General features: G+C 37.6%; 1 protein-coding gene across 1 annotated transcript in view; it reads left to right on the forward strand.

Moving 5' to 3' along the window:
* Positions 1-12,916, forward strand: part of KIF13B (kinesin family member 13B) — a 172,005-nt gene that overhangs the window by 109,160 nt on the left and 49,929 nt on the right. Inside the window, exons 22-26 of the mRNA XM_090289006.1 lie at positions 2,910-3,080; positions 4,788-4,945; positions 5,957-6,089; positions 11,211-11,357; positions 11,953-11,982. Coding sequence (XP_090145132.1) covers positions 2,910-3,080; positions 4,788-4,945; positions 5,957-6,089; positions 11,211-11,357; positions 11,953-11,982 — 639 coding nt within the window. The remainder of the gene's footprint in view (positions 1-2,909; positions 3,081-4,787; positions 4,946-5,956; positions 6,090-11,210; positions 11,358-11,952; positions 11,983-12,916) is intronic.

Below are 12,916 nucleotides of genomic sequence, written 5' to 3' on the forward strand. Positions count from 1 at the left end.
TTCTGGTCAAGTTGACAGCATAGGCAGACATGGCTCACCTCTTTGCACAACGACATTAAAATTACAAATAAAATATAGAACGACCGACACTTAGAAATGACAGAAATCAAGTTGAATAGAAGTCTGACACTATGGAATTAAAGAAATCACATCCATTGCAGACTGGTAGGAGGGGCTGGTCCCATACCCACGTGTGGTGGATAAATATTCGGGAGGTATATCTCAGCCCCAGCCCCACATCAGGCACCCCAGTCCAGGGTTCCAGTGCCAGGAAGATAAGTCCCCACAACTTATGGCTGCAAAAACTAGCAGGGATTAAGTCAGTAGAAGAAACTGCTGGAATCCCAAGCAGTTCCGCTTAAAGAACCCACACATGGACTCACCTACTCAGACTCACTCCCTTTGAGCTCCAGCACCAGGGTAGCCGCTTGAAAGGCACCAGTAGTATATAGGGAGAAACTGAAGTGTCTGGCATCAGGGTGAGCAGAAGCCATTGTCTCTTTTCTACTAAATCCTTATCCCACAAAGCTGGCAAGCTTGTGCCATATCTGAGATTCTATCAACCTGGCTAACACTGTTTGATCTGCCTTGGAGATACCTAGAGACTTCACCCCACCAGCAAGAGCTGGTCTTTGCTCTTGCTTCACAACTTCCTAAATTCTATCAAGCAAGCAAAGCTGGCCTCAGTAATCCCCAGGCACATCACTAGCAGTAGCCAGCCTAGATTCACAGCTTGGCATTGCCTGGGAATCTCCAAGCCCTGCACAAGTAATAGCCATCTCAGATTGCTGTATAGCTCAGGCAGTGTAGCCCTGGGCAAAACACAGGTGGGGGCTGAGCTTGGCCTGCACCACCCAGGAAATACCAGGGCCAGCACACCCAGTGGAGAGCTACAGACCACATTGGCGTATCACCTTCCTGCCCCTGCATAGCTAGTCGTCTGTGGAGGGTGGAGGTTGGTGGTCAATGGTCACAGCCAGTCCTTGCAGCTGACTGGCCTGGGTAAATCCCTCCCATTGATCTGCCAACAGCAACCAAGGCTCAACTACAAGAGGCGGGTGTATTCAGCTCACATGAAGGACGCACCTTGAATATCCAGTTGGGGGATAGAAGATTCTGTGCCACTGGACCCTACAGGACATTTACTATATTAGGCCACACTACAAAGTCTGAGAGACATAGCAGCTTTACCTAATACATAGAAACAAACACAGGGAGGTTGCCAAAATGAGGAGACAAACAAATATGGCCCAGATGAAAGAAAGAGCAGATCAAAACCCCAGAAAAAGAACTAAACGAAATGGAGATAGCAATCTACCAGATGCAGAGTTCAAAACACTGGTTGTAAGAGTGCTCGAGGAACTTACTAAGGACCTCAACAACATTAAAAAGATCCAGTCAGAAACAAAGGATACACTAATTAAAATAATGTCTTACAGGAAAACAGGGGTAGAGTAGATGAAGCTGAAAATCAAATCAATAATTTGAAACACGAGGAAGCGAAAAACAACCAATCAGACCAACAAGAAGAAAAAAAAAAAGAGTCCAAAAACATAGGGATAGTGTAGCAGCCTCTGGGACAACGTTAAGCATTCCAACAATTGCATCATAGGGGTGCCAAAGGCAGAAGAGAAAGAGCAAGGAATTGGAAATCTATTTGAAAAAATAATGAAAGAAAACTTCCCTAATTTGGTGAAGGAAATAGGCATGGAAGTCCCAGAAGCACAGAGAATCCCAAACAAGGTGGATGCAAAGAGGCCCACTCCAAGACACATCAGAATTAAAATGCCAAGGTTCAAAGCAGCAAAAGAAGTTAGTTACCTACAGGGGAGTTACCATACAGCTGATTTCTCAAAAGAAACTTTGCAGGCTAGAAGGGATTGGCAAGAAATATGCAAAGTCATGAAAAGCAGGGACCTACAGCTAAGATTGCTGTACCAAGCAAAGCTATCATTTAGAATCAAAGAGCAGATAAAGAGCATCCCAGACAAGAAAAAACTAAAGGAGTTCATCATCACCAAACCATTATTATATGAAATCTTAAGGGACTTATTTAAGAAAAAGAAGTTCAAAACTATGAACAATAAAATGGCAATAGTTACATCTCTGTCAACAATTGAATCTAAAAACCAAACTAAGCAAACAAGAACAGAAACAGAATCATGGATATGGAGAACATTTTGATGGTTGCCAGATGGGAGGGAGATATGGGGGAATGAGTGTAGAGATGAGGGGATTAAGAAGTACAAATAGACAGTTACAGAATAGCCATGAGGATGTAAAGTCCAGTATAGGAAATGGAGTAGCCAAAGAACTTATACGTATGACCCATGGACATGAACAGTGATGTGGGGATTGCCTGAGGTAGTGGGGGTTGCTGAGTGGAGAGGGGCAAAGGGGGAAAAATCAGGACAACTGTAATAGCATAATTAACAAAATATAATTTTAAAAAATAAATGTTTTTTTCCCTTTTCTGAATATTTACTGTTTATTGGCATAAACTGATTTTGTTCTTCATTCATCATTCTTAACAATCTGTGTCCTTATGATGTATCCATTAGCCAAATTTGTGTCACTGAATGTTGTTGATGTTTGAGAACTTTCTTCTTCTGAGTTGATTATGATTATTACTATATAATGATGAGGTAAGAAACTAGAATTTTTGTGATTTTCACTAGCCTATAAATGCTCCAAAACATCCACCTTTATACTTAAGGTTGTTACCCTATGTCAACCTCTCGCTAATGTGACTTACCAACATTCCACAGATGAAGAAGCACAGCCCCAAAGTGAACGGGATTTGGTCAACCTAGAACAATAGGTAGTGGCACAGTCAGACCTAGAGTCCATATCTCTGACTCTTGGAACTTTCTGAGTTAAAAACTAACAGAACCTTCCTTTTCCTTCAGGTTAAAATACTCCAAGCCACTGGGTTGCCACAGCACCTGTCCCACTTTGTATTCTGCAAATACAGCTTCTGGGATCAGCAAGAGCCAGTCATTGTTGTGCCCGAAGTGGATACCTCATCCTCTCCTGTCAGCAAGGAACCTCAGTGCATGGTTGTCTTTGATCATTGCCATGTAAGTTTGTTTTCTAGACTTGGCCAACATTTAATTACTCAGGTAAAAACAAAACAATAAAATGAACCTGATTTTGTTGAATACTTTGGTACCAATACGTGTTTTGGATCAGAGTTTCTTAGGGTTGTCCTTTAGTAAAAATCTGAAGTGTTATCAATAATATACCTTAAACTTACACAACGTTATATGTCAATTATATCTCAGTAAAGCTGGGGTGGGGTGGGGAAACCAAACTAAAGTGTCAATACATTTAACTCCTCCACAACCCAAACTTAACTTTAGTGTGAATATATGTACATACTCACATGTGTGTATGTATGTGTACATATGTGTGCTCTTTTCCAAAAGGAATCCATATTTTGTATTAGATTATTGGAGACACTGTCATCTAAAAAGGTTAAGAAGCTAGTGTTTTAGAGATAGTAAAGACAGAAAAGAGACAAGAACTAAGTTTATTAAGCATCCAGTGGTCTTCCAGGCACTTTATGTTATTTTCTCATTTGATCTTTACCACAGCTGGATTTTTTTTTTTTTTTTTTTGGTTTTCAATTACAGTTGTCCCCTTTTCCCCCAATTTCTCTCCCCCACCCAACCCACCCCCTCTCCCACAATCATATCCCTCCCCGTTGTCCATGAAACTAGACCACCAACTTACACCACACACGAGAATAAACTCAAGATGGATCAGAGATTTAAATGTAAGCCGTGACACCATAAAAGTCCTAGAGGAAAACATAGGCAAGAAAATATCAGATATCTCACGTAACGATTTCTTCACGGATACATCTCCTAAAGCAAGAGAAATAAAGGAAAAAATAAATAAATGGGACTACATCAGACTAAAGAGTTTCTGCTCAGCAAAAGAAAATACCACAGTTGGATTTGATGATGGTGCTTTTCTCAGCAGAAGCAGTCAGTTTCAGAGAGGTCAGTCTGTCCATGGCTAGTAGCTAGCAGAGCCAGGACTGTAAGATTTTTGATGCTTTTTCCTGCTGTGGCAGAGTTGATCTATCTCACTTTTTTGAAGAGAGAAGTTTCTTTCTAATCTGTTTAAAACCTAGAAATACCTTTAATGTATTAAAGATCAAGAAGGAGAGAAAGAGATGGAGATTCTATTACTTTTAAAAATAACCTGTTTTAAAGCTTAATCCTTACTATTGCAAAGTGCTGTCTTAAATCTATCTTGTAAAGATGGATAGGTTGGGAGAATTTTTAAAAATTAGGTTTTTTCTTTTTTTTGTACTAAGGATCATTATGTATTTCCTTTCTTTCCTATCATTTGGGATAGCTTCCTAAAAACTAGGAAAAATTGTTTTTCCAGCACACTGCTACCTTATTGCATATAATAACTTATATACCAAGACATTATAGATTATTTTTATAATTCTTAATATAATTGTTTATACTTTTAAAAATGGTTCCCAAAATATTATTAACAAAAGAGAATACAATGCTGGTCTTTCACAATAGATTTTCAAGGTGAAACATTTTTTAAAAATCAGAGTTATAATTATTTTTAAAGTCAAGAACCTTAAACCAACCATGTGAACATTCATTATGGATATAATATAACAGCAGTTCTTTTCTATAACTAAAATATTCTTTTCCATTTCTCTCCTCCATGGTGAAGTAAGCATATGATGTTGGGTATAAGTAATCATAAGGTTACCAGAAAGTGTTTCCTCTTCTGTAATTATTTTCTTCTAGGAGTTTTCTGTTAACATCACTGAAGACTTTCTTGAGCACCTTTCGGAAGGCGCACTGGCAATTGAAATATATGGCCATAAGGTGACTGATCCTCGGAAAAACCCAGCCCTGTGGGATTTGGGAATTATCCAAGCAAAAACACGTAGTCTTCGGGACAGGTGAATCTTAGATATCAATCTGATTCCGTTTATAAGTTTTACAAATTAATAGGGATGAATGCTGCCTTTTATAAAGGGTGTTTTGTCCTCAGCATTATCACTATTCCAGGAGTAGATGGTGGTGTTTCCAGGATATTAATAGCACAATTAAACTTCTTTAGGGGAGTGAAGTTTGAAGACTGATAGAAGAAAGTTAAATATATGGGTAGTCAAGAATAAAGAGTGAAATAAATTTTTGGAGAATGAGTGGCTTATTGTGAGTTACTTATAATTACTCAACTAAAGAGAACAGGGACTGAGCTGTACTCTAGAATTCAGGCTTACTTGTTTTTCTTTAGTTCAAAGTACTTTTCAGGTGGCATCAGTGGTGGGAGGAGGCAGGCTCATTTTTTGACCAGGATTTTAAAAAGAAGAGTTAAAAGAAACTGACTGAAAGAGCATATACTTGTACCTTTCGCCTATTATAAATAAGAACCAAATTTTCTTTTTTGGCATTTAAAAAGCTTTAGCAAATACTAAATTAGACGTAGAGAATTTTTTTCCTGATACTCTTTGATGTGAGCAAAGAAACTTGTCACATCACTAAAGCATACAGCACTGTCTTTTTTATTAAAAAGAAAATCACTATATTTGCTTCTCTCCAACTGGTTACAATGTTTAGATTTTTAAATAATCACTTTGAAGTAGATTTGTAATTATCATACATTTTTTAACAAAGTAAAAGAGCCATTTCTAGTTCTGGTGCTCTGCACATTCAAAGAAACTCCTCTAGTAATGAGCTATAGAATGGTCCCTGAAAGTATAGTCTTAGTTCTGATACTGTTTGTTTAAGTTTGCTTATAATTATGTTTGTTAATATATACTTGTATACTACCCATTGAACTACAGATCATCCTATCGAGTTACTTGTTTTGGAAATCGTTGTCATTGTTAATTCTCATGTGCAGGAGCCTAAGCTGCTGTATTGACTTAGAAATGTATGACTTGCTAAGAATTCCAACTATTTCCTAGATGGAGTGAAGTCACCAGGAAAATGGAATTCTGGGTTCAAATTTTGGAACAGAATGAGAATGGTGAATACTGTCCTGTAGAAGTAATTTCTGCAAAAGACGTGCCTACAGGAGGAATTTTCCAACTCCGGCAGGTAATATTATGAATGCTACTGTGAATATTCACATTAAATTCTTTGGTACCATACAGTTGAATATTGGATTGATTTCTTTTTTTTATAGAAATGTCAGTGATAATTAAAGCTAGACTAGCCAACTCCATTTCTTGTATTAAAATCATCTACTCCATGGGTATTTTCTTTCATTTGAGAAAATATTTCTATTTATAACATTTTAAAACCAGCTTTTGTTAGGTTTAAGTAAGAAGGAGATACACTTTAAAGAACAACTTAAAACTGAATTGTATAAAATAAAGCAAACATATTAAGCAGCATTAGAATGTTTATAAAGATGAGGAGAAGCAGTGTGACCTGGCAGAAAGAGCAAACCTCCATAGTCTAACATGCTAGGGTTCAGCTTTGGGTCTCCTGTGGCTTAGCTGTGCATCCCGGAGCAAGTCCAGTACCCTTTTCAGGTGGAAACTGAAGGTGGTGATAATTCCAGCTTTGTAGAATTGGTGTGAAGATTAGTGATATTGTATATGAAGCACAGTTCTTGGTACGTGGGAGGTGAGAAGTGTTTTTTCCTCCTGACACCAACCAATTCTCTGCAAACACCAAGGGGGGGGTGTCCTGCAGTTCAGTTTAGTTTGGACCTTAACTGCTGGAGTTAGTTCAGACTCCGCAGGTTAAAGAGCGCAGACTTCATCACAAGACCACTCCCGCTTCAGGTACCAGTTGCAAGCACACTTCTGTTCAACTTGGCCACAAAGTCGAGGGTTCCCACAATTCTCTTCCTCAGGTCTGATACCTTGCTAAATGACTCACAAAACTTGGGGAAGCCTCTTACACATTGTTACCAGTTTATTATAAAGGATACAGCACAGGAGCAGCAACATGGAAAAGGTGCATGAGCAAGGCATGGGAGAGGGAAGAGGACCTTCCATGTTCTCTCTGGGCATGCACGTTCCCAGCCCTGAGATTTGCTCATCAAGCAGGAAGCTCTCCGGACTCCATCTTTTGTAAGTTTTTATGGATGTTCCATTACGTATGATTGATGGCAGCATTGGCTGTTGGCGATACTCAGTCTCTGGCCCTGCTCACATCTCTCCCTGAGGGGTGAGGCTAAAAACTCGAACTTCTAATAAAGGCTTGGCCTTTCTGATGATCAGTCCCTCTCTTGAAGCTACCTGGTGGCCTGCTAAGCTTCGCCAAATTAAAAGTCATATCATTAAAAGATGGGCTTATAACCATTAACACTCGGGAACCTCCAGAGTTTTAGGAGCTGTTTGCCAGGAACTAAGGACAAAGACCAAATACCTTTTTATGATACCACGGGAGGTGATACCGCTAGGTAGATGTGAATACCTGCCAGAAATCAACACAGCATGGAAATATGTGGGAATCATCACTTAACTCAGGCAGATTGTAATCTGGAAAGTGTCTCTGCTGCCAACTGAAGATAAGAGAGAATATCTTAATAGAATTTAAATAGTAGATTTGGAAATACTCTTTTTTTTTTTTTGCCATGCTTTACATTAAATCAGCATTTTATAGAATATTGCATCCTACGATAGTTTCCAACAATAGCTGTAGAAAATGAATGTTCAAATTATTCACAGCAAAATATGAGAAAAGGTTAAAGGAAAAAGAAAGCTTGCTTAAATATTTAAGTTCCTGAATGTTTTAGGAGGAGGAAGATGATAAGCACTTATTCTCTGACCCCAGCAAATGAATTTTACTAAATTCATTCATATATACTCAAGGAACTAAAAGCAAAAGGAAATTAGTTTAAATTATAGCATGAGTTTTACACATAAAATAGGATTCTTAAGGGTGTGAAGAACATCTTTTTCTGAACATCTGTTAAAAGTATATACATCTCTTTTAGAAGCTTAGAAATTCATCTCCTGGAAGGCCAGACCAGATAAGTTTCTGTGGTTTAGTCTAAATTGAATATTTTAGTATTTGTCATAGTTGTGACAATCTTTATTATAAGTATTCAAAGATATGTCGGGTTTATCGGGAAGACTTTTTTTTGAAGGATGTATGCCCGTATGTCTTGACCTGGATGCTGAAAGAATCGTGCAAATACTGGAAAGGTTTTTCGTATGTAAATAGCAAGAATAAAGAACAAAGATACAGAGGCTGGAATTAAGTTTAGGTAAAAAGTAATGTGGGAGGAGCTGGAAAGCCGTGACAGAAGAGGTTATAGAAGCATGTGGCAGGTTGTTCATAGAGGGCCTTGGGTGGTAGGCTCATTGAATTTATAGTATTCCCTCACTTATCGCGGGTATTATGTTCCAGATGCCCCTGCGAAGTAGGAACCTTACATTTATTCTACGTAACTTTAACAACATATGTATACAGTACTGCAAATCCTGCAATATAGTGAAAAATCTGCGATAACTAATTAAACATAATATTTTTAAAAATCGCGCGATACAGTGAGACCATGATAAGTGAACCGCGATATAGGTAATGCATTTTAAAGTTGGAAACTACTATTCTTGAACAGAAAAATGGCCAGGGAAAAACAGATTAGGTTAATATGAAATTGCTGGTTGTATATTTATTTTTAAGTATATTTTATTGATTATGCTGTGACAATTGTCCATTTTTTTCCCTTTGCCCCCTTCCAGATGGTACCCCATTCCCTCCAGCAACCCCTCTCCCCTCAATTCATGTCTCTGGGTCATGCATGAAATTCTTTGGCTTCGCCCTTTCCCATGTTATTCTTAACTTCCCCTGTCTATTTTGTACCTACCAATTATGTTTCTTAATCCCTGTACAATTTTCCCCTCGCCCCTCCCAGCTGATAATCCTCCAAATGATCTCTATACCTATGATGTGTTCCTGTTCTGATTATTTGCTTAATTTGTTTTATTTTTTATTTTTTAGATAGTATGGAGTTTGTTGTCATTTTAATGTTTATAGTTTTGATCTTCTTTTTCTTAAATAAGTCCTGTTAACATTTCATGTAATAATAATAATGGCTTGGTGATGATGGATTCCTTTAGCTTTACCTTGTCTGGGAAGCACTTCATCTGCCCTTCCATTCTAAATGAGAGCTTTGCTGGATAGAGTAATCTTGGTTTTAGTTCCTTGCTTTTCATCACTTTGAATGCTTCTTGCCAACCCCTTGCCTATAAAGTTTCTTTTGAGAAATCAGCTGACAACCTTATGGGAACTCCTTTGTATATTTTTAAAATAGTCAAATATCAGCAGTTACAAGAAGTTCAATCTAATAGTTGAAGCATACTAAATAAAGCTTTTTCTATGGAACATTTAGCGAATCTTGGATCTTTTCCCTCCTTTTCTTCCCTCTCGTTTTCATGAATCCTCCCCAAAGTATACAAGTATGTACTTTCACATTTGGGCACACATATAAAATAGACCACTTTCAACCTGGCTGGATAGCTCAGTTGGTTAGAATATCGGCCCAATTCACCAAGGTTGCATATTTGGTCCCCGGTCAGGGCACAGATAAGAATCAACCAATGAATGCATAAATAAGTGGAACAACAAAAATTAATGTGTCTCAAGCCCTGGCTGCTGTGGCTCAGTAGATTGAGTGTCGGCCTGCGAGCCAAGTGTCACTGGTTCGATTCCCAGTCGGGGCACATGACTAGGTTGCACGTCAGGTCCCCAGTTGGGGGTGCGAGTGAGAGGCAACCACACAGTGATGTTTCTCTCCCTCTCTTTCTCCTTTCCCCTCTCTCTAAAAAATAAATAAATAAAATAACCAAACAAACAAATAAATAAATTATATTAAAAAAATTAATGTGTCTCTCTTCCCCTGCCTCTCATTCCCTCTCCCACCCCGCCTCTCTCTCACTCCTCTCCTTCTCCCTCTCTCTCTTTCTCACTAAAATCAATTAAAAAATTAAAATAGACCATTTTTTCTCTTAGGCAGAGTAAATAAACAAAAGGTAGTTAATTGAAATGACTAAACTCTTTAAGACAATTAAAATGTTTTCTGAGGTACCCTTTTCACAAAATATGGGATGCATAGTCCTTGGAAAATATCTAATCAAAAAGCAGCAGTAACCCATCTTTTCAAATCTAGCTTGATAGTATCAGTCATTGCCTTAGTTGATTTTACTGATAATGTAAATGAATCTCTTGTGAATTAAAGTCTGATGGAAGACAGGAAAAGTAACTGACTTGAAACTGTACATTCAAAATCCATTTTTCAAATTATATTTCACAATTCTAGAATTTGTGATCCAACTTTGATGTCAATAATTTAGGAATACTGGGAATTTAAAAGTATATTCATTTTAAATATACCGTCATACATTATTCTGAAAATGTGTTTAAGAAGGGGTAGGTTCTCTTATCATTCTTCATTTTGCAACTTGGTTTAAAATTGTTTTATTTTGGGATTAAAGCAGTGAATCCAGGGTAGTAGTAATCATTCTTATTTCTACTCTGCTTATTTTTAAAGTAGATCATATTACATAGGTTGGTTTGGTACCTGCTCTTTTGTAAAAGTCTAGTATGACTATTATTTTATTATATATAATAAAGTTTAAGCAGTTAATATTATACATTTAATTTATAAATAGTTTTTTGTTATTCTTTACACTGCTTTACAGTTCTTTATGTACATACATGATTATTTACTTGGAAGAGATTCCTAGAAATTTGAATTGCTGGGTCAAGGAAAACACATTTTTAAGGCCAATTGCTCTGCAAGAAAGCTTTACCAACTTATATTCCTACCAATACTGTATGTAATTACTTTGAGCAGTATTGGAAATTGCCTTTTTAAAAGATAATTGCAAGTTTAGTAACTGAAAAATAAGTGTGTATTTTGCTAACTTTAATTTGTATTTATTTAATTATTAGTAGGCTGAACCTTTTTTATTGTGTAGCTATTTGCATTTCTTTTGTTAGAATGTTTTCTTTTAATATTTATTTTTGTTGAGAAATATGTAAACTATATATTTGTGCTGTGTCTTTCTATGTGTTTAAAAGGTATAAATACATTTTTATGATTAATTTTTCAATTTGTAGTTTACTATTTAACATTTAGGGTACAATGAGATTAGTGGCTCCAAGTTAAATGCTTTTCCCACCATCAGCCTGTAGAGGTCTCTCTATACCAAACTTTTATGAATCAAACAGCTTTTAATTTAAATTGTGATGCAGGGGCAGTCCCGGAGAGTCCAAGTGGAAGTGAAGACTGTGCAGGAATCTGGGACGTTACCACTGATGGAAGAATGTATATTGTCTGTTGGAATTGGATGTGTGAAAGTTAGAGCACTCAGATCCCCCAAGACACATGAGACCTTCCATGTAAGTGTCTGTGCCTGTGACGTTCTTGTTGAAAGGCCCAAGCCGACAAGAGAGGCTCTGGGAACCTGTCAGAAAACTGCCTTCCACAAATAATTCTTTCAGTATTTGTGTTCTTTTCCTTTGATGGCTTTTAAAAAATTTTTGTATTGTATTTGCATGGAATCACTGCACCACACTGTTGGTTGTGCCCTAGTACATGGCAAACTGAGGGTTAATAAAACATCCCAGTTTCCAGAAACTAACCTCCCCTGTCACCACCCCTCATAGAAACCCCCTACTGGCTTGTAAAGACTATTTGCCAGCAGGTGTTTGATTTCCCCTGGGGAGTGGGACTACAAACCCAGCAGGGAAAGTATTGTACTGGCTCCCGAAAAGGTCAAATATCTGTTCTTCACTTTCCTATGAGAAGCTCAAGGTTTTACTCCAACTTCCTGAAAACTATAAAACTAATAGTGGGGGTGAGCAGAAGGGGGAGATGAAGCAGTATATTTATTAAATTAGAAAATATGAAGTATGGGAGAAGATTCAGATTGTTTAGCATAGACTGATTCTTGGATAATTGTTTCAGTTCTGCATAATGTACTTTTTCTTTTAGGAGGAAGAGGAGGACATGGACAGCTACCAGGTAATGAAGCACCCGTTAGACTCATCAAGTGAGCTTGATTGAAGTACTGAGTTACTCATTTTTGTACTGTTACTTAATAAGTACACAATTAATTTTGATTCAAATATTGCTTTTTCTCAAATTAAAACTGGAAACAATGAGTGTTTCATAGACAAAAGTCATAGAGTATAAAATCTATGTAGTGTATGGAAATTATTTTTGACCATTATCCCTTTCCAAACCTGGAGCTCCCCATCCAGGTTTCCTACAAATCTGTTTCTTCAGATTCTCCTCCTTGCTTTTTTCCTCCTCGAGTGGCATCACCTACCCCTTTTCCTGTAAGAGCTGTGTCATACTGACCTTCAGTCAAGGCTGGCACCTAGAGATTGTCCTTACTTTAGGCCAAGTCTTTCTTCCTCACTTCATGGAGTCATACAGGTTTGGTTTGGTTTCACCTCCTGCCCTTCCCCTTTTCCTAATTTCCTGCAAGATTTTGTTTATGTCTGTTAGGTTTTATCTTGTTAGTCTTGTCAGGACTCTCAGAGCTCCTCGTATCCTCATTATGTCATCCAGTGTAGTCACTCTCCTGGTTTTGCATCATTGTAATTTGATAAAGATGTCTGCCTTCCTATATAAGTCACTGATAAAAATATTGTATCAGAGAGGGTTAAATACAAAGTCCTGTGGCACAACAACAGAGACTTCTTTTAAGCTGACATTGTTTCATTAATCAGTGCTCCTTGGATGTGGTATTTCAGTCATTTCTGATTTCATTTAAGTAGATTCATTATAGATTTCTCCATCTTGTCCACAAGAATGTCTTGAGCTATTTGGTTAAGTGCCGTAGTGAAATCCAGATGCACACCAGTTCCACAGCATTCCACTGACCTACCCAGTCTTGTAACTTTATTATAGAAGGAAATGAGCTCAGATTGGTGGACAGTCAGGTGTTGAC

Source organism: Furipterus horrens, unplaced genomic scaffold (assembly GCF_987537825.1).
Source record: "Furipterus horrens unplaced genomic scaffold, mFurHor1.1.pri manual_scaffold_10, whole genome shotgun sequence".
Classification (NCBI taxonomy): domain Eukaryota; kingdom Metazoa; phylum Chordata; class Mammalia; order Chiroptera; family Furipteridae; genus Furipterus; species Furipterus horrens.